General features: G+C 36.8%; 1 protein-coding gene and 1 long non-coding RNA gene across 2 annotated transcripts in view; one reads left to right on the top strand and one right to left on the bottom strand.

The window, feature by feature from the left end:
- Positions 1–1908: 1908 nt before the first annotated feature.
- The window catches only part of EPYC (epiphycan), a 34027-nt gene continuing 14228 nt past the window's right edge, over positions 1909–21707 (top strand). The window contains exon 1 of the mRNA XM_059186499.1: positions 1909–2080. Within this exon, the coding sequence (XP_059042482.1) occupies positions 1916–2080 (165 nt within the window). The 5' untranslated portion in view covers positions 1909–1915. The remainder of the gene's footprint in view (positions 2081–21707) is intronic.
- The window catches only part of LOC131839250 (uncharacterized), a 79045-nt gene continuing 73993 nt past the window's right edge, over positions 16656–21707 (bottom strand). The window contains exons 2-3 of the long non-coding RNA XR_009356883.1: positions 17290–17410; positions 16656–17069 (exon numbers count right to left, since the gene is read on the bottom strand). This is a non-coding gene — a long non-coding RNA (uncharacterized LOC131839250). The remainder of the gene's footprint in view (positions 17070–17289; positions 17411–21707) is intronic.

Below are 21707 nucleotides of genomic sequence, written 5' to 3'. Positions count from 1 at the left end.
GAACATAAAGAGGTGTTCTTCGTAGTTCCAGGCTTTGCACAGACTTTCTTACTGCTGATAGCTCTAGGTGTTCTGCACCATGCAAGTAAACTCGAAGAACGTAGACACTTCTAATCAAATACAGAGTATGAAGTGAGAAAAATAACCAGCCAGTGCCTAATTGCTCTGAACAATTACAGTGGCCAGAAATGGAGAAGGAAAATATTCTTTCAAGGTTAGTACTGGTCCCTCTGAATGCCTCCCACTTGAAAAGGGAAGAATCGTTCCTGAAAGATTTGTAAATCACACCATTTGATTAAACAGGACTTTGTTGGTGACTGCGTCCAGCAGTTCCAAATCCCCAATCCTGCAAAGATCCTTGCAAAGGCAGGTAAAATAGAGGCTTCGTTTATCCAGTGTGAATAAAAAAAAAAAAAAAAAATGGTTCGAAGAAAGCATAGGAGGGAATAAAAAGGAGCTCCTTGTCCTGCTTCTCATTCTCCGAGGGATTTCATATCCCTCTGCCTAAACCTGCTTCATAAAGACTTTCTTTCAAGTAACTGAAGGTCGGTTTGTCTGTCAGTGCTTTCAAGTTTAAAAGTAATATTTATCATGAATTCCCTTTTACGTGTGTGCATAGGTACAAACAGCAGAGGTTCTGTTCTTGAAGTAGACTTAAGAAGTGTATCCAAAATACAAAACCTTTAAAATTAGATATATTTGATAAAAAGTTTTACAAAGACTTTGCTTCCTCAATAAATGACCCCCAAGTAACATTTTTGATAGACCCAACTTAGATGTTTAAAATTAAATAGGAGAGTTTTTTTTCTAAAATAAAATGTATTCAAAGGAGTATATACAGAACAAAAATAATTAAAATTATAAATGTTAAACATCTATTATACGTACATATACACATGTATAACATATCCTACATGTTATAAATATTATTAAAATAATAATATTTTGATTGAATCCTCCCCAAAAGCAGGATGTGATCATGGAAAATATGAATCATGCTTAACCAAGAATTACAAAACAAGAAACTTTTTAATCTTATGTGTGTGGAAATCTTCCTCTAAGGAAATCGTGCCAAATGATATCTTTTAGACATGGATTCTTATTGATTCTGAGTTTAAAGCTTAGATGGCTACTAAGAATTGAAAGAAAACACTAAGGACTAAAGGAAAAATAGTTTTCTTTTCTGCTCCATTTAGTTAAGAATAACTTTTGAAAAGTATTGCATGAAATGTTAATGTGTACATATATTAAGTTATATATATATATATACATATATATATATATATGGTACCCATATATATATATATATATATATATATGATACCCAGAGGCAACAAGGAAGTAAAAGGGGGGGGGAACTCTTTCATTATTTTGTCTGGAAAAATCCATAAGCTTGAATGTGCAAGAAACAGTTACGAGTCCTAGTTAGGTCACTAGCCAACCCTGTTTTGGTTTCCTCTTCTGTAAAATGGAGTAACAGTTATAATTCTCCTCCTCTTCCTTCTCCTCCTCCTCCTCCTTCCTACTCCCAGAGTTGATTAAAGAAACTTAATGTTTAGTAAAAGGTAAAACTCTGATGCAGAAGCTTTTCTGAATAACTACATGGCAATATTTCCACATCCCATTTTCTCTGTGTTTCTCTATGAAGTAAACTCAATTTCACTGTAATTACACTATCTACTGTAATAACGTGGATGGGTTTGTAATTAATTTGAACATCAGTATCAATAGTCTTCAGAATCCATACAATTTCCTGTGTTATGTTTACAAATGATCCGTGTCAGGAGAGCTACCGGCTTGAGTCCCACGGCATTGACTTTGATTTATCATGCCTCTTTAGTGATAAGTATTCATACGTTATCATCAATTAAATATTTATACCTTTTGGCCTTTTTTGATTAGGAAAGCTTGAAAAATGAAAATGTTGGCAAGACTCATTCTGGGACTTGTCATCTTTGATGCCGCTGGGACCGCTCCAACTCTGGAACCCATCAACTATGACTCAGAAACATATGACACTGTCTTGGAGGACCTGGATAATTTATACAACTATGAAAACATACCTATTGGTCAAGCTGAGGTAAGGAATTCCTCTCATTCTTGAGACTTCTAGAAGCACGAGTATGGGGAATTACTGAGATGCGTTCCTTTCAAAGAGATTCTTGGTTATGTATCAGTAGATATGTTCTATCTTAATAATTTCATATGAGGGGCACTTGGGTGGCTCAGTGGGTTAGGCCTCTGCCTTCAGCTCAGGTCATGATCCCAGAGTCCTGGGATCGAGCCCCGCATCAGGCTTTCTGCTCAGTGGGAAGCCTGCTTCCCCCCTCTCTCTCTGCCTGCCTCTCTGCCTACTTGTGATTTCTCTCTCTCTGTCAAATAAAATCTTAAAAAAATAAAATAAAATAATTTCATATGAACCCTTCCTTTGAAATGTGTTCAGTCTGCTGGAGGTTAACATGGGGACACACTTTTTCTTTCTCGCAGTTCACTTCATTTCCTTTATATCTTCTCACAAAATTAAAGCAACGACAATGAAAGAGTGTCTATCATGTTAGGACAAGAGAAAATAGAAGGAAAAAGGAATCAGTAAGGAAGAGTGGAAATAATACACATGCGATGATGAGGAAGTTGGGAAAGTTTGGGGCAAAGGAAAAAGATGTAAGGTTAAAATAAGTGGGAAGAAAATTAAAAGAATGCAAAGAACGGACAATGATTTGGACCACTGTATTCCAAGAGTGACTGTGCTTTCCGAAATGACTGATTATCTCTCAGCAGTAATGTAGGCATTGGCAAGGTTACAGCCCTTTACATAAATCTGATATGACATGTTTCTAATTAAATGTTAGACTTTTTACATAACTAAAGGATACAGACTAATTTTTCTGAATCAGAAAACAAACAGACCTTGAAATGTTGGAGTGTAATTAATGTACAACACTGACAAAAACTAATTAAGAAGAAATCAACCAAAAGGGAAATTACATCAGTTATACAGGATCATAACATATTTTGGCCAGTCACTCAAGAAGTAAATCTTCTTAGAATAATTACTTTTGATAACTAGGAAAAGAAAATATTTAGACAAAAGCATGTATTTAATGGTACTGAGCTATATCTTTCTTAAGAGATAAATGCTTTCATTATTCTTTATGTTGCCTGATGAAATTCCAGAATCCAATTTGTACAATACAATAGTTTTCACATCTTCTCCACAACTCCCTTTCCCTTTCTATCCCCCTCCTTCTCTTTCTCCCTCTTTCTCTTTCCCTCGTTTCAGTCAAGTTTTAGGTTGTCAGAAGACCATTTTTTCTTCTTCAAAATTTTGACTTTATTTTCCAAGTCCGTATTCACTGTTTGATTCAGTTTGCTCTATGTCTTCGGTTATGTTAAAAGCATTTTTTGGGGAGTTTATGGTCATTAACACCAGTCTTGCTGTACGTGGTCTCTGCATCTCCAATCTAATCATCAGTGGAGAGTATAAGGAGAAGCTTTTTCAGTGTTTAACTCATCTGCCATAAATATTCATAAAAAAAAGAAAGACTGCATATGTATGTGCCATTATCTACTGAACTAAATATTGTAATTTAAATTTACTTGTCATGCTTCCAAAAGATATTTTATGGGATCAAGAGCTTTGATGAGTACGGAAAGTAAATCCTCTGTTTTTAGCAGGCCTGGGGAGAAGACTCTAGGGAGAGCTCAAGGCTGCCCTAGACAATATCTTGAAGGAGAGGAGCTTTATATGCAGACTTCTTTAAAGCCATCCCTTGCTGTCAGAACCCCTTTTTACTGCATATTCTCATAAGATTCTGAAGTTCCTTCTGACATCAAAAAATTTAAGCTAAAAATTTTAATCTATATAAAGATGATTTGGTATATAACCCTTCCTCGGTATTTGCTTATTCTGAAAGAGCAGCCCTTTTTGTAAGGTACCAAATATGTGGCATTGCATCCCCTTACCTCATTCAAACATCCTTAATTTTCATATTAGCCTAGGCAAACTCAGCATCCTTAACAACTGAGGGCTCCAGAGAGCTACTAAATAATCTCTTGTTGCTGATGGAAATAGGTAAGCCATCCCTGATTTAATCATCTGTTGTGAGGAGTCATCATCAGAAAACCAGTTTATAGACACATGATATACATGTGTACTTATACATATACCTGTTCTATAATGAAAACATAATACATGTGAAAGCAAACTACGCATATTTTTTAACTTTACCCAGTTGATCCAGTACCAAAAGTCAATCAGCCAACCCACTCATCCACTGCCTATGAAACAAACAAACAAACAAAAAAATACAGAAACAAACAAAAACAAGATAATACATAAAAAGAGATGAAGAACAAAATTCAGAACATCAGCTCAGATCTTAACAAATCATTCATGTAAACTGCTTTACAAAAAAAAGAATATGCAATTCTTTATAGAAAGATGTGAAATAAAGCCAATAGACCTAGTCAGGTGAGTGGATTCTAGAATACAGTAACTGTACTCATGATAGGAGTTTCTTCAATTTAGTTTTGGATGCTCAGATTCTGGCAACTCCCCACAACCTTATTTGTCTCCTCTTTATAAACTAAGACCAATTGTTCTATATGCTCTTGTTCCTATGTGATATTCTTTGTATGAATGCTGGTAACACAACCATCTAGGGTTCAGCTGATGAAAAAATTCATGGTAAACAAAGCACATGGAGAGTGGTGGGATCAGGTTCTTTAGTTTTTGTCCTTAATGCCAAGTATGGGTCTGCCTATCTTAGCCTAGAATTTATTTATCATCTATAGAAAAGGTAACCTTGTATTTTAAAATTGCAAATTTATAGAATAACTGAATATTGCTTCTGAAATATATGCCAGTTTCTTTCTTCCAAATTGTAAGACTTGGCATCATAAGTCAATATAGTAGACCCTCTAGAATTTAAATGATTAATCCTTAAACTCTCTCTCTCTCTCTCTCTCTGTGTGTGTGTTTGTGTGTGTGTGTGTGTATGACTATGAGGCAAGTAGAATTCTAAGATCTACCCTAAATGACCCATCCGCTGGTCTTTTCATGGCCTCTGTAATTCTTAACATCATCGATATATTGGGATATCACTTCTATAATTAGGTTATTTTATATGGCACAACTGAAATTTTAAAAGGGAAATTATCTTGGTTGTCTTGACCTACACTTCTACTCCCTTTAAAACAGTATCTTGAGGTCGGGGCCAAATTATGAAGCATGAGAGAAATTCAAGGCAAGGGAAACGATCTGTTGTTGGCTTTGAGGGTTTTGGAGGAGAGGGCAGTGGGAGGTTGGGTGAGCCTGGTGGTGGGTATTATGGAGGGCACGTATTGCATGGAGCACTGGGTGTGGTGCATAAACAATGAATTCTGGGACACTGAAAAGAAATTTAAAAAATAAATAAAAATAAAAATAAATTAAAACATTAAAATAAAAATAAAAATGGATGGGTCCACATAACAAAGAATGCAGAAAGTCTCTAAATTTTGAGAGAAGCTGATAGCCAGTGAGTATATGGAAACCACAGCACTGTAGATACCAAGAACTCAAAGCTCCATATGAGATCACAGCCCTGGCCATTAACCTTAATTTTGGCCTTGTGAGACTCTGAGCAGAGAACTCAGTCAGGCCATCCCTGGACCCACAGACACTGTTAATTAAAAATGAAGTCTAGTTTTAAGCTGCTAAATGTATGACAATTTGTCATGCTGCTATAGATAAGTAGGGCGCCTGGGTGGCTCAGTGGGTTAAGCCTCTGCCTTCGGTTCAGGTCCTGCATGATCCCAGGGTCCTGGGATAGAGCCCTGCATCAGGCTCTCTGCTCAGTAGGGAACCTGATTCCCTTCCTCTCTCTCTGACTGCATCTCGGCCTACTTGTGATCTCTGTCTGTCAAATAAATAAATAAAATCTTAAAAAAAAAAGAAAAGAAAAGAAAACTAATACAATATGCAATAATATAATTTTTTTCCTGAAAACCAAATTTGACTTATGCTGCTGCAAGGTTTGCATTTATGAATCCAGTGATTTAGCTAGCAGCGAGCCCAGTCACCCTCCCCCGGAGTCAGTATCTCAATAGAGCTTTGTTGATTTCTACTGGTGATAGAATATTCATATCCTCCCTGGTGATAGGAAAGCATCGTGGAAGAATTTCTGGTTTTGAAGATCTTAGGCAGTAACAGTACTCCAGACTGCTGACTTAGGTGATTTCTGATCATTTAGAATACTCAAGATCGGCTGGATTCTAGGTTAGGAGCAGATTGTAGGCCTGGCAAATCCGTCATGTTGCTTTATGCTACCCAGCAGATAATGAATGCATTTGCTAGTAAACATAACATTTTTGCAGTTTTTTACTTAGCTTTTATTTTACTTTAATGGTATTAGTAAGAACTGGATATAAGCCTTAAGACCAAAATACGAACTTTCTGCTTTCTGATGAATATTAGTTATGCTTGGTTGAGCACTTATTACATGCTGAGTACTATTTTAGGCCTATCATGTGCAATATCTCATTTTTGTCAACAAAACCTGGAAGTGCTATTGTTATTTTCATTGAACAGATGAGAATATTGAGAAAAAGAGCAGGTAACTTGCCTAAGATTATAGTTATTAATGACATATAATTGCATTATCTTCTCATATCAAAAAATAATTCCTAGCAGGTTAATAAAAAACTACATTATTCTCCCTCTTTTTTCTACTATTTTCCAAATTGTCCTTTTAACCTGATATTTGTTTTAGTTGGACTGAATGCTTGTGCTCCCACATTGCTAAAAGAGAGAGAAAGCATTGTTCTATGGGTGAATAATGTAAACTAGAAGTCCCCTGTATAGACAGTTTCCTTATGTAATTACTGTAAGAGAGAATGGCTTATGCCTAACTATTTCAAAGAATAACTGTAGATACTCATCCTCCAACATATTATATCTATGTTGTGGGCGCCAGCTCTCTATCTACCTTATCTAATCTCTATGTAGATGTGGATATAAAAATATTTGGTGGCTTGGAATTCAGGGAAACATTTAACTATTTGCCTTATAGATTTCATCTGAACACAGTTCAAAATTTGGTATTCTCTGATTGACTTAAATTGAGACTGTGTTTTTGACTAAAGCAGGCATTTGGTGCTTCCATTTCCATCATAGAGTCTTGCAGTTACTGATTTTTTCATTTCTCTTAGGTCTAAGATAAACACTGGCCCTGCCCACGAGTTGTTTCTTTTGCCCAGAAAGGTACTCAGTAGCTATATTAATATTTATGGAGGATAGGAACTACCATTCCTGCAGTAAGTTCTCTTTGGCTCCATCTAATCAGATGATCCTTTTTTTTTTTAAGATATTTATTTATTTATTTGAAAGAGCTCACAAGCAGGCAGTGGGGGAGAGAGAGAGAAGCAGGCTCCCTACTGAGCAGAGAGCCCGATGTGGGACTCAAACTCAGGACCCTGAGATCATGACCTGAGCTGAAGACAGAGGCTTAACTCACTGAGCCACCCAGGTGCCCCCAGACTGATCCTGTCTTATACTACCTTACTTTAGCTTTATATAATTACTTTCACTTAATCTTCAATAGATGCCAGGAATGTTATATATAAACAGAGCCCTGTGGAGACTTCATTTTGTTTAATGTGGGACAGTACAAAGGGTATTTACAATGATGGCATACAATGCTCTTCAGGAGGAGGTACAGTAGAAATTTCTCTCAGGCCTCAGTGTCCTAGTGGATTGTAAATTTTGAGGAAGTTGTTTATTCTGGGGGCTCTACATCTTATAAATAATTATGCTTGCCATTTTGCTCAGAAATCTGGGCAAACTTTTTGCCTTTCTCTTCCCTCATTTTATTTATTTATTTATTCATTCATTCATTCATTTATTTATTTAGATTTATTTATTTGAGAGAGAGAGAAAGAATGAGTGGGGGAAGGGGTGGAGGGAGAGAATCTTCAAGCAGACTCCCCACTGAGCCAGGAGCCGGAGGCAGGCTTCTATCTCAGGACCCATGAGATCATGACCTGAGCTGAAACCAAGAGTTGGTTGCTTACCCGACTGAGCCACCCAGGCACCACTCCTCTTTTTTATATTACTTTCTTCACTTTTACTTTCTAATCATCCTAATGCCCTCATAGAGATTGAAGCATTACCACAATGCTTTTAGAACTGCTGTATACTTTCATAAATAAATAACAATAACAAGTAACAAATGGATATCAGTAGTAATTGACCAATAGAAAATTTTTTAATAAGAGATGGTTTCCTTGCTCTTACTCTCCATTGATCTTAAAATTAGCTCTTTTTTTTTTTTTTTTTGCTCTTTCATTAAGAGAACAAGTAGCTAAGTTGTTTTAAATCATCTTTATGAGGAATAACTCTATTGAAACAAATTCATTAAGCTTCAAAAATAGCTTTCAGAGATGAAGAACAGGTAAGATTCATCAAAGGAATGAAAATTAAATTTAGTGAGGTTGTAGAAATGGACAAAAACTCAATGAAGGGAGTTCATCCAGTAACAGTTGAACAATGGTTTCTTTTCAGTTTCCGTCATGGTAATATGGTGCCATGTAAATAGTTTTAGAATAAATGTTGATGTCCTGTAACACTAGAAAGTGCTTAAGGAGAATCAAGTTAATTTGGGGCCACTTATAGAATGAATGTCCACTGTACATAATGATATATAAGAAGTATTTTTAATTAGGTTATCTAAGTATGATAAATTGTCATAGCACTTTGGTCATGCTGACATGTAGCTAATTTAAAAAACCATCTCTGTATTTTCTGAACAAAAAGTCAGATTAGTAATAGTTCTACTATTTATTTCTTCTGGTGATGAAGGCATGGGATACTTTTATCCTTATTCGAAGTGATGTCTCGCTTTCACCAGTTTATACATTTTAAAGTTTCAAACTTATGGTTTGCATATAAAACACTTTTTATTGGAAGAAGTAACTTAAACTCGACCCGAGTTGAATGTTCTTTTCAGAACTTGGCAACAAATAAAAACTTATCTTCCTCTTCACTCTCCCTCTTCACCAAAGACACTCTGGAGGAAGGGAGGGAAGAATTTTACTATGAGCTTTTAATATAGTTGTCTGATTGATTTACCATATGCTTCTTTTAAAAACAGTGTTAAACTGTTTGAATCTTATTTTAAAACTATTGGAAATTTCTGAAAAATGTAGCAACAAACATAGACACTCATATAGGCGCCTCAGGAAACAAAAGAACATTGGTGGTCTTTATCAGTGACTTGTTTGTATTTGTATTATACTTTATTTATGAGAACACAAACATAAGTTAATTCTCATAACTTCCCCTTGAAATGATAAATTAACCTATTATTATTATTATTATTAAGATCAACTAAGGATCAGAATTTTGCCCAAGGTTATTCAGCTGGTAAGTTTCAGAGTAAAATTTAAACCAGATTGTTCTAATGCCAAACCAGAGAGACTTTGGCATTAAAATATTCCATTATTTTCCTTCTCTTTAATCTTCACTTCTTTTAGCTGTGCCCAATATTGAGCTTTCTTTCCTCTGAAATTAAGAAATTTGATTGTTAGGAATCAGAAATGCAAGAATTTTCAAGTGATGATAATTAACACAGTATCTAAGCATCTGTCTTGGCTGTCAAAGTATTTAAGGGAGCGAGAGGTAAGACAATCCTTCCAAACTGAAAGCTACCTTGTGAGAAGTATGGGGATTGGACAATCTTTGCCGAACACATTTCTTCCTTACCCATTTTCAAGATAAAATAGAAAATAAGAAACAGCTTTCATTGCCAGTCTTCGTGGTCACATTCTTTGAGATAATTATATGGATCGCTTAAATCAATTCGAGCACTAGGCTCATGTTTAGAGCGAAATTCCATTGCACTTAAGATATTCACATCCCAGGCTATGAAACCCTTAAGAATATATCTTTAGTAACCAGGCTGAATATTTCTCAGAGCCTTTTAACACCTTCAGAAGCCAAATGTTGACATGATGGTAACGACAAGGAATAGCTTCAAGATTTATTATCAACGGTGTGGGACAATTTTGGAAAAAGAGAAATTTAAAATTCCATTCTGTTTAACAAACACCTTAGTCTGGGTTACAGTGAAAATCCAAATAACATTCTGGATTTCCATTTTTTTTTTTAAGAAGACACACCTATAATTTAAATATTATCTGCTGAAGGTGTGGGGTTCCTGGTTAGGAAGTGACTGACACAGTGAGCATCCAATCCAAGTGAATATATCGGTGAGGACCTGTTTCCCACCCTGACTTTGCCGGGGCATTTAAACTATGAAACCACCCACTACAAAGCATAATGAAGGAAACCACCGACTTCGGGTGTTTCTCATGTATACACCTGTTTCACCCTTAAGAGGCAGTTTGAGTGACTGGGTTCTGGAGTCAGACTCCCTGTGTGTGAGTCCCAGGCCTGAACGCCAACTGTACAGCCTTGGAAAATCATACAACCCTTCTGAGCTTCAGACTCCTGTTTATACGCTACTTTATGAGTATGAGGTAAGATACACTTGTTAACTGCTTAACTTAGAGCTTGGTCCATGGTAAGTGTTTCATAAATGTGAGTAGCTCTATCATCAAATGACTCCTTCAGTCAATATCGACAAAAGCTGATCCACCATATAGTGGTCAGGGAACCCTTCATGGAAGGGACAGGATTTCAGCTGGAACTAAGGCTCACTGCACCAGGCATGAGTTCACTTCAGATCTGCCTCCCAGTCTTTTGCTGAGAGCCAAGAATTGGGCCAAGTAGATCACACCAGCTCTTCTCTCTCCTTAGTACCTCCCAGTCTACTCATCTTATAAATATGTGTCTTCAACACAATAGAGGAAGTGAAAATAGATATCATACACACACACACACACACACATATATACACACACACATATACATACATACAGATCTGTAGTTATCTAGCAAGACATAAGGCTTCTATGAATTCTGTCACAAAATAGACATGCTGAGAAATTATTTCTCCAAATCTGTTCTCAGTTTCAGCCCTGACAGCAAATCTGAGACATGATACTTTACTTGTGTGTTTTTCTACCACACCAGCAGTATTTAAGGCTGTTTACATGAACAAAAGTTACAATGTGTACAGCAATAGATATATACATATATATATATGCACACACACACACAGTAAATATAAATGTAGATATAGATAAAATGTAATCTGTAAAATAATAATTTTACATAAAATAATTTCCATAACTCTATAATACAGTGTATATTGTGTTATGTTCTCCACAATACCACATCCTGTATTATATATTGTTAATTATGTATTATTTTACATTATGGCATAAAAATATAAATAAAGAAGGTGAAGCAAATACAGAAAACAAGAGTTGTGAACATAATATGAAATCAGGAGACAGGTATGTATATAAAAATGTATATTATTTTGTCTTATAACACATATAGATACATATAATACTGAATTTTTTCTGGGCAGTAGGTGTTAGATTTCAAGGGACCCCATAAAAACTCCTCCTAATGCACTGCCTAACTTCAGATCCAGTTGAGTAACAGAAACGAGACTCAGACAAATAGAGTTCAAAATATCTCCTTTACTACTGATAAAGGCTAGGTTGAAATTTACAATTCAGGTATGAAGCGATTATGAGCATCCTAATGTAAAATTCCAGAAGTAAATATGCCATCAGTCTGAGGCAATGGAGGTTAACCACAGTTCTCAGATGAGTGTCTGATCCAGTAAATCTTAGTGCATGGAGGGATAAAATCAGATTTCTTGACAGGCAGGAAATCCCCCCCCCCAAAAAAGGAGGTTGAACCATTCATCCAAAAAAGGAGGTAGTATCTTCTCCTACCCACCAATTAGCCCAGTCGTTCTTCCTCAGGAAGAGTGAGTAAAGGGATCAACAGAGAACGCACCCCCCTCTAAGATGGCGACTTTTAATCTGTTAAGCTTAACTATGAAGTTCAATATAGCTCTTCCCTTTAACAGAAAACATCCCAGTTTTAGGACAATCATGCTCCCACCTTTATGAGACATACCCCCATGCCAACCAGCACTCTTAGGCGTCCTCTGACAGAATGTAGATTTTGCTCTTAGAAGCTCTAAATGGATCTGAGGTCATCAATAAATTTATCTCAAAGGCCTTCCTATACCTGAGATTGACATTTTACCCTCAGTTCTGCATTCTACCTCAAATTATATCAAGCCACATTAATAATAGAGTTTAGGAAAGACTCTGAAAGGAAAATAAATGCTAAGTAAATATACTAAAAAAAAACACATAAAGATAACCTTAACATAAAGATAAAAACATAGAGATACATACATAAAAACATAGAGAAACATAAAGATAACACAAAGATAACATAAAGATAACACATAAATTCCCCTACTTCTGTGAGGTTTTTGAGGAGAAATAAAAGACTACAGATTAACCTCTCCTGCATGTTAAAATCTGAACTTGTTTAAATCCAAAGAGATTATAGCACAAAATCAGAATTGCTTGACTTTGATTTAAAAACACAAAGAATAGACAGTCCAAAACCTCCTTTTCCTAATTCCTCTTGCTTTCTCTTCGTCTTGCCTGGGAAAGACTGGACTCTCTCAGTTACGATGACATGAGTGGATTTTTGAGATACACGTGTAGTTCCCTTCAGTGGTTTGAGCAGCACTGAACTAGGAAACATCCCCTAGTATAAGGACTCTTAGAGTAGCATATGGGATAGTCCTGTTTTCAGAATGTTTTTAAAACATATGATGGCGGCCAGCCTGGCCACCAGGTCAATCAGAAGTTTCCTCCTTTTTTTGCATACTCAACACAAAGCCTTTGAATGCCTGTTTTCCTGGAAACCCTGGGTTTTTGGCACCTGATGCTCCCTGTGTATTCTCTGAGGTGACAGATGATCTTGTAAGCAAGAATTTTCAGCCCATGGGGTTCTTCAGCCTGAAAGCTATGCCAGTGGCTTCTCCTTGGTTTCCTGCTCTGGAATCCAAGAAATCTACCTCCCAGGGACCTTTCCCTTCCTCCCCATTTTTTTTCCCCCAGCAAGAGCATCAACTTCAGCAGATTCTTAAACCGAGGCTGTCATGAATGTTTGTGAAGCTTTGGCCCCTGGGAGCCTAATGTAAAACAATCCTACCACATTGTCATCAAGACTTTACTAACCTTTCAAAGTTCCAGGGCTTAATTAGCATTTCTGTCTTCTACATCCTACTCAAGGGAGTACATTTCCTCTCTAGTGTGGTGGTTCTCAGCTTTGCCCGCATATCTGAATCATCTCTAGAGTTTTTAGAAATCCTAATGCCTTGGCCACACCTCAAACTATTGAGATCAGAATTTCTCGGGATGGGCCCAGATCAGGATTTGACATCCCTCAGCTCTTCTTTTAGTTGTTATTTTTTTTCTGAATTATTTTAATCTGCATTTAATTTGGTCAACATACTTAGTGCCCAAGACTGTGTGCTAGATGTATGCCTTCTCATTTCTTTCTGGTGTAGACTTTTTTTTCTAACATAGTCCTATAGATTTTGTCTTGTGGCATCTAACACAGGAATAGATTAAAAAAAAAAAATTAAGGCCATCAGGGTGGTTCAGTTGGTTAAGTGGCTGACTGCTGATTTCTGCTCAGTTACAACCTCATCAATGATGAGATCAAGCCTGAGCTGTCTCCTTGCTCAGCAAGGAGTCTGCTTGAGATTCTCCCTCTCTGAGGCTTTCCCCACTCACACTCATTCTCTCTCAGATAAATAAATCAATCTTTTAAAAAATTAGTAAACTAAGTACACCTGAGTGGCTCAGTCTGTTAAGCATCCAACTCTTAATTTCAGCTCGGTTCATGATCTCAGGGTCCTGGGACTGAACCTCTGCACTTGGCACAAATCCGCTTGGGATTCTTATTCTCCCTCTCTCCCTGCCCCTCCCCACTCTCTAAAATAAATAAATAAACAAAATCTTTAAAAAAAATAATTAAAGGCTAGTAAATTATAAATCTTCCAGAAGTAACATTGTTCAAAAATCTTTTAGAACTCTTTGTAGTTTTGAGTTGGGTAATCCTATCCTGGACATGTTCTCCCATCACACTAATAATATCTAACTCAAGATTGAAATTGACCTGTTATTTTCCTGCCTAACTCTCCTTTAATAAGCCTTTCACTGGAATCTTCCAGTGACAAGTTCTGGTTAATCTTGTCTTGAGTCTGTCAGGAATAGACAGACTTAACCTGCGTTTGTTAATGTCCACACACACAGGCATGGAAATAGTGCAAGGGTTATTGCTTGGTAATGTCACCCATCAAGTTTTCCAATCACTGGCTTTTGATGTCAATGCAGCCAATATGAGATGCGTCTAGATGAGCGCTAAAGGATAATCACCGTGACATCATGCCAGTCTCTCTGCTCACATTCAATGTGGGCTTTAATGAAGTATAGGTATGGTTGAAAATATGTATTATGACTCCATTTCTTAACATATATGAGAAGGACAAAGAAAATATATATGAAAAATATTGAGGCTGGATCAAATTTTCTCATGCGTGTGTTCTCTTTGGAGTTACAATATCAAAACTCTGATTAAATCAAAGACATAAATATGAAAGAAATCAAATCCAGCACAATTAAGATAAAAATCCTTCCACTGAAACTATATTGACTCTCTAACATATATAAAGACATAAAGGAAGTTGAAGGGAATTGGTACATTTTGGTATTGAGAGAAAAAAAGTAGATCATAAAATCAAATGTTTCAAGGCCAGTTAACTACCATTCAGCAGCCTTCTACTGGCAAGATGATTTCAGCCTTAGTAATAGCAAAAACTTATGGTCGTCAACAAATTTAAAGATGCTGATCCCTTTAGAAACAGCTCTTCCTTTGCCTCATGCTATTAAAGAAGTGACTTACCTCAGTCCTTTGCTCTGGGTCTTCGGTTATCAATACTCTTTTGGTCATAATTAGCTTCCCAAGTGAGACTACAGAGGCTGCAGATAAAATATTGGTGACCGTAGAAGGATTCAGGTTAGATTTTGGGTTTACTGCAGTTTTGGGGTAATTCTGCCCCTAAAAGATCAAGTCAGGTTTCTAAATTTGTAAAGTTTTGTAAGGCTTTACCACTGAAATTGGACAGTAGAAACAAATTAACATGCTAATTATCTCTTTCACAGGCATTTGACTTTAGCTGGTCCTCCCTGGGACATCCTCTAAAAAATGCATGTTTCCCTATTTTAAATGTCGTTATTACCATCTGATATATATACATCCTCCTCCTCATCATCATCACCATGAGTGATAGCAATTTTATGCATAAAAGTTTTAGATACTAAAAGACATGGCTTGTTATGCTTCATGGACCAATAAAGTATGTATTAGGAGGAACAGTTTATTTTGTGTTGGAATAGGAAAGATTGAAACAAAAAATATACCAAATTACTCCATCATTAAAAAAAAAAAAAATTAGAGGCTATAAGGTTCCAAATCTCTTGGTTTTCAGTCCAACTTCTTGTTTCAATTACTGCGATTGACTCTCCCCCTACCCCTATCCTCATGAGATTACTGATTTCAGCCTACACTAAATTATCTTTCTGGCATCCTTACTTGGGGAACAAGGGCAGTAAGGGGAAAAGGAATGTGAACTGGCTTTGCTATTAGATAAGGTTTCTAAAGCCTTTGCCAAAGTTCTCTACCAATATTATTTGGAGACATTCAATTAGAACTAGATGATACATTTTGCGAGAACTAAGATATTGAAAATCTATTAAGTTTCTGGAGCCTAACAGGATGATGGTGAATGGAGACCTCAATAAACTGGGATAAAACAGACTGAAGTCGAATTTTTCCTGGCAACTGAAACTGGAATATTGCCGCTTTCTGACAAAAAGGAAAGGAAATGAGAAAATAAACATGTGAACAACAAAATACTGTGGTCCCAGAAGGGACACGGACTAGAGAAGGTAGGATTAAGTGAAATCTTCAAATCATCAGCTTTTTTCTTTTGCATTAAAATTTTTCATTTTATTGCTTTATTTCATTTCATTGCATTAAATATAAAGAAGCATTACCAATTAGATTTATAAATTTATAATGAATCACCATCTATTAGGATAAATTTTTTAAAACATAAAAGAATTCACGTTTTTATAAATACCTCCTAGCAATATCAAATATTATGATTTTATGATTTTTGAAGTAAATAGAAATCCATTAACTAATTCTGATATTTGACATTTGCTTTTTATACATATTTATTAACTGATTTAATCTAGTTAATAAAATACTGAGCTTTAAAAATAAGTAAATTGGGGGTGCCTGGGTGGTTTAGTGGGTTGGGTCTCTGCCTTTGGCTCAGGTCATGATCTCAGGGTCCTGGGATTGAGCCCTGCATGGGACTCTCTGCTCAGTAGGGAGCCTGATTTCCCCCTCTCTCTCCGCCTGCCTCTCTGCCTACTTGTGATCCCTCTCTTTCTGTCAAATAAATAAATAAAATCTTTAAAAAAAAAAGCAAATCGAAATAATGGTAAGTTCACTCAAATGTGGGGTTATACTCTTTCAGTAAGTACTCCACCAAATAAGCAAGATCAAAGAAGAGTTGTTTGTAAAAAAAAAAAAAAAAAAAAAAAAAAAAAGGAAATCAGAAAACAGAATGACAAAAACAAGGCATTTATTTATTTTTTTCTAGTGTCAATAATACATACTAGGTAAATCAACCTAGTATTAAAGTATTAAAAGTTGTTCCATCAGTGTGACTAAGGAATGGATAAGAAAACAAAAATTGAAAAGATGTATATTAGAGCAAGTTACATTAGCGGCTGTAACAAACAATTTCAAAATCCCCATGGCTTTACACAATAAAAATTCGTATCTTGCTGACGTGACTGTCCAATAGAGTTCAGGTAGTTATTCAGGGATTTAAACTTCTTTCATGCTAGAACTTCACCATCTTCACCTTGGGACTTCAAGGTCACACTGGTATCTTCTGTTGACAGACTGAGAAAGTATCCTTTCTCCTCACTTATTTGGACCAGATGTGCTGTGTTACTTCCTTTCCCATTCCGTTGGCTAAAACTGGCCACATGACCTAAGCCGGCGTCAAAGAAAGTGGAAAATGTACTTGAGCTGAATGCCCAGGAGGAAAATGAAACTGTGGTGAATACTTGGGAGTTGTCTTAGCCATCATGTTTAACCAGACTAAAGTTTCATTCTGACATAATATTTATTTCCCAAAAGTGAGAATTATAATAAATGCTACTCGAATGTTATAATCCACCTACATCGATGTTATATGTTATTTTTCATACCTGTCGAAGACTGAATGACTGTCAAGTGCTCCCACAGGACAACATGGCCTTGGTATGGTCTTCAGCCTTCAGGATCAGCGACTGGCTAACATAATCAGTGATGATCAAATCGGACTGCAGGCTGATGAATGATGCCAAGCAAAAATTATATGAGGCTTAAAATCTGTACAAAAAAGTCCATTTACGAATTTATAATGTGAAGGCATTTCCCCGTGATGATAAGGCTCAATTCCATGATCGGAACCCCTCTATTTCAGAGTGCAAGTACCTAAGAAGCTAGATAATTCAGCAGAAATTGATTTGACTGGATACAGAATCACAATTCAGTAAACTAAGCAGTCTTGTGGCAGCCCTAATTAGATTCAAATCCTGGACTTAGTATTTAGAAATCATGTAACCTCTGACAATTTACTTGATCTTCCCATCCCTGGTCTCAGTTTACAAATCTATTAAATGCGCACAATTATTGCACTTTCTACAAAGAGTGATTCTGATAATTACATGCAAATCACTGGAAAGAACATAACAGATGCTCACATAGTGAATAGTCAATCCATGCTAGTTATTTTCATCTAGGCCCTGAGGAGATCCAGTAAAACTTCTTTTGATACCAGAGATGATTTCTTTAGTGACTTTTGTGTATATTCAACAAATTTCATATTTCTATCTCCAAACAATGCTGATCATAAAAATAAACCATTCTATCCTGAACTTTTTTTTTTAGGCTGCCACCCTCTTCATTTTACTTTTTTATTTCTTTAGCCGTACTATTATCACAAGTAAGTCAAGAGTCAGGAAGCTGCTCCCAAAAGCTTGGGAGGAATGGGTGTGTGTGTGTGTGCATTTTTAAGGTCAGTTTTATATCACGAGAACAAGCTAAATTCACTTCAGTTTCTTGGGACGGAGACCTCGCTGTGACTCTATCCCAGACCCTATTAGTATTTATACTAAAATCTGCTTTATTTTTTATATGCTAATAGGAACAATTATATCTTCATCCCTAAGTGAATATCAAGGAGTCAACAAGGATCTCAATGTATACATGTTTCACTTTCTTTTTCTTCATGGATTTACTGTATTGTCAATAAAGCTGTTAAAAAGTAAAACAAGATTGGGGAAAAAAGATGAGGTATGGGATGAATTCTAAGCAGAACAACTTGTACATGGAAATGTCTTATAGAACAAGGAGCATAACAAATTCAAGATGGCCAGTACAGCAGAAGAGCAAACTGACATGGAATGGAAAAAAGGGGACACTAGTCAGGTCAAGCCATGCAAGACCTTGTAAGTCAAAGAGTTTTGAATGTATTTTAGTAATCATAGCAAACATAAAATTAAAAAATAGCAAAAATAAAAAGAGCAAATAATAGTAAATTTCCATGGTACTTACTATATAAACATTTTCGTCCTAACACAGCTATACTATCTACTATGCGTACCAGAATTCTATAGATAGAGTAACTGAGGCTCATAAGATAAAGTAACTCACCCAAAGTCTCAGAGGTAAGCTAGAGTCAAGCTCACCTCCTCAGCATCCTTCCACTTAACCAGTAAGTTTCTGTGTTCCTGCATGGCACTATTCTTGTGACTATTAAGAGTAAACATTCATTTAAGGATTTTTTTTTTTTTAAGATTTTATTTCTTTTGACAGACAGAGATCACAGGTAGGCAGAGAGGCAGGCAGAGAGGGAGGAAAGGAAGCAGACTCCCTGTTGAGCAGAGAGCCCGACGCGGGGCTCGATCCCAGGACCCCGGGATCATGACCTGAGCCAAAGGCAGAGGCTTTAACCCACTGAGCCACCCAGGTGCCCCTCATTTAAGGATTTTAAGCAGAGTTTGGCATGGTCAGCTTTGTCTTTTTAAGAGCTTATTCTCATTACAGAGTGAATATATAGCGGAGGAGGCGACAACTTCCTCTAAGTCAACTATTGTTGTATTCCCAGGATAGTGACTTACATTATGGTAACGGTGGTGGACACAGAGAGAGAGAAAAAAAAAAAGTATTGATAGATGTTTGAAAATAATACTGACAGGTAAAGTGGACATAATGATCCTAATTGAAGTGTAATGCTTGGCACATTCTTTCTGGTCGATTAGATCATTATAAAGACTGGCAAACCTTCCATTTACATCATTTAACAATTTCATTTACAACATTTACAATTTCACTCTTTCATTCAGTGATCTTTGCATTCATTCACGAAGGTAGTTATCAAATCGGAGTATCCTGAACTCTTTTGTAACTTTCTTTCTATCATGCCTATGTGACATTTTCATAAAGTTCCTCATTGGAAATTCAGCTGCCGATTAAGTGCTGAGATCAAAAGGTATCAAAATATTAGGAAAAAACACACACAGTATGTTTTATTAGTCGGAACACATTCTTCGCCACAGCGAATGGCTTGTGACCATCCTCAACAGGTATAAGGAACATGTTCAATAAGAACTCAGGACTGACAGGGTTCCCTGGCAAGGGAAGGCAGTCAGGAAGAAGTATGACTGTTGTTTCCAAACGCACTGTTTTTTTTCATAGTTTTACTCTGAAATTAAGACAAACATATTAAGAAGACCCCATGGGAGCAATATAGTCCTACAGGTCATTTAGATGTGCTTTTTGCTAAGAGACAAATGGATTTGATTAAAATTATTTATAACCAAATGTTACCACTTAAAATGGTGCTGAGTAGAAAGGCTTTTGTAGAAAGGCTTTTCTGTGGATGACTCCTCTGATGATTGGAGAACAAAAGTCTCAAATCCTTTGCGGTATTCTTAAGGATATAAATATTGCTGGTAAATCTCGGGACACATCATCTGCTACGAGGAAGGAAACTGAGTCATTTTTCTACTTAGAGTCCTGACGTCTCCAGGGAGCAGAGACTTAATCTAACACACCTGAGGGCCATGTCAACTCCCTTTTCCCTGAGATTGTGTCGGGGTGCTGGATTACTTACATGGAGTCAAGGCTGTGTGGGTGCAGAGGCCGACGCAGCCCTGGGGACCCTTCCTGGCACTGTTACGCTCTAACCTGACATCTGCTGAAACTTCCCTCTACCCAGGTCACTGTCGGTTGGCTAAGCAACTGTCATCTCTGGTACAGACATCCTCTTTCATAAGCATGGAAAGTATGCCTACATACAGTCCACCATGACATAAACTATCTCTAGCTCTAAAGCCCAGTGAAAAGGGGGTAGAAATTGACAACTTACTACAAACCAGTCCACGCAGAGATAGTGCACTGCTGGTCCCACACCGGGAAGACTATGCAAGCACAGGGATGGCTAAGTCCAGGGCCGTAGGCAGGAGTGATCCTCTGTATTTACTGTGTTCGTAAAATTCAGGTAAATATAATTAAGAGGTTAAAACAGTTTAGTAGGGAACAGTTCAGAGTAAAACGAGGAAAAATAATGGAGGAAAGTACAGAAAGGAAGAATATTTATGTCGGAGCCTCGATTATATTTGCATTTGAGGGTTGCCTGTGGTAGCTTGAGGAAAAGGGGCAGGGATGTTGTCTGGCCATTTGTGTTTATTCCCAAATTTAGGTTTCAGTAGCGTAAGCATAAAAGTCAGCCACATGGACAGCCAGGTGCTCATGCTTCCCTGGCTTCCTTTCTCTGCATGCATTGCCTCACAACTTTGTATCACAGTATGGAAATTGTTAAAAGAAGAAGAAAAAAAATGACAGAAGCCTAAACCATGTCTATTCAGTAGTGAGAATAAACGTGTCTGCAACGCAAAAGCTTCCCAGGAACAGCATTTTGAGTGTATAGTTCTGGGATTTTGCTGAGCTGCAAAAGCGCTCCTTTCCCTAGGTCTTCAAAATTGTTCAACATTCACATTTTATTAGCAAGGAAGCATGAACAAAACAGGTTCCGATAGACACAAAAGCTGTTTTTGCCTCATTATACTGGATGACAAGTGAGAGCTTACAGCTTCACGTCAGATGAGTGGAAAAACAATTATCTGTAGAAAGTATGTGCAAACATTTTTCCTGCAAAGCTAAAGATTCAAGGCAACGTGTCTGGAATGTGTTTCTCCCGTTAGGCTCCCTCCCTTCCATGAAACATCTGTCTCAATTTCCGCTCTTCCTGGAGCCTCCTTTTGGTCTCTGCAGGTCTATTCCTTCTAAATCTGCTTCATTCTGATCCTGCAGATGGAAACCGTATGTCTCCTTGTTTAAGGAAGTATGCCCAATCTTCTCAAATGGAGATTCCTGGCCAAGTTTTACAAAATCTTTGTGTATGGCTTCCTAATGCACCAAAGACAGTATGAGTTGTTTTTGTTTGATTCATGCTTTAAGTACATTTAAAGTGAACATGAACACATTCGTGATTCTTATCAATAAAATCTCTAAAATTAAATGTAGAGCTGTGAAATAGATATATTCTGCACAAGCAATTTTAAAATTATATTTAAGAAGT

This window comes from Mustela lutreola, chromosome 8, assembly GCF_030435805.1.
Source record: "Mustela lutreola isolate mMusLut2 chromosome 8, mMusLut2.pri, whole genome shotgun sequence".
In the NCBI taxonomy this organism is placed as follows: Eukaryota; Metazoa; Chordata; class Mammalia; order Carnivora; family Mustelidae; genus Mustela; species Mustela lutreola.
The sequence above is the reverse complement of the archived record's forward strand: the minus strand, read 5'-3'. Positions and strand labels throughout refer to the sequence as shown.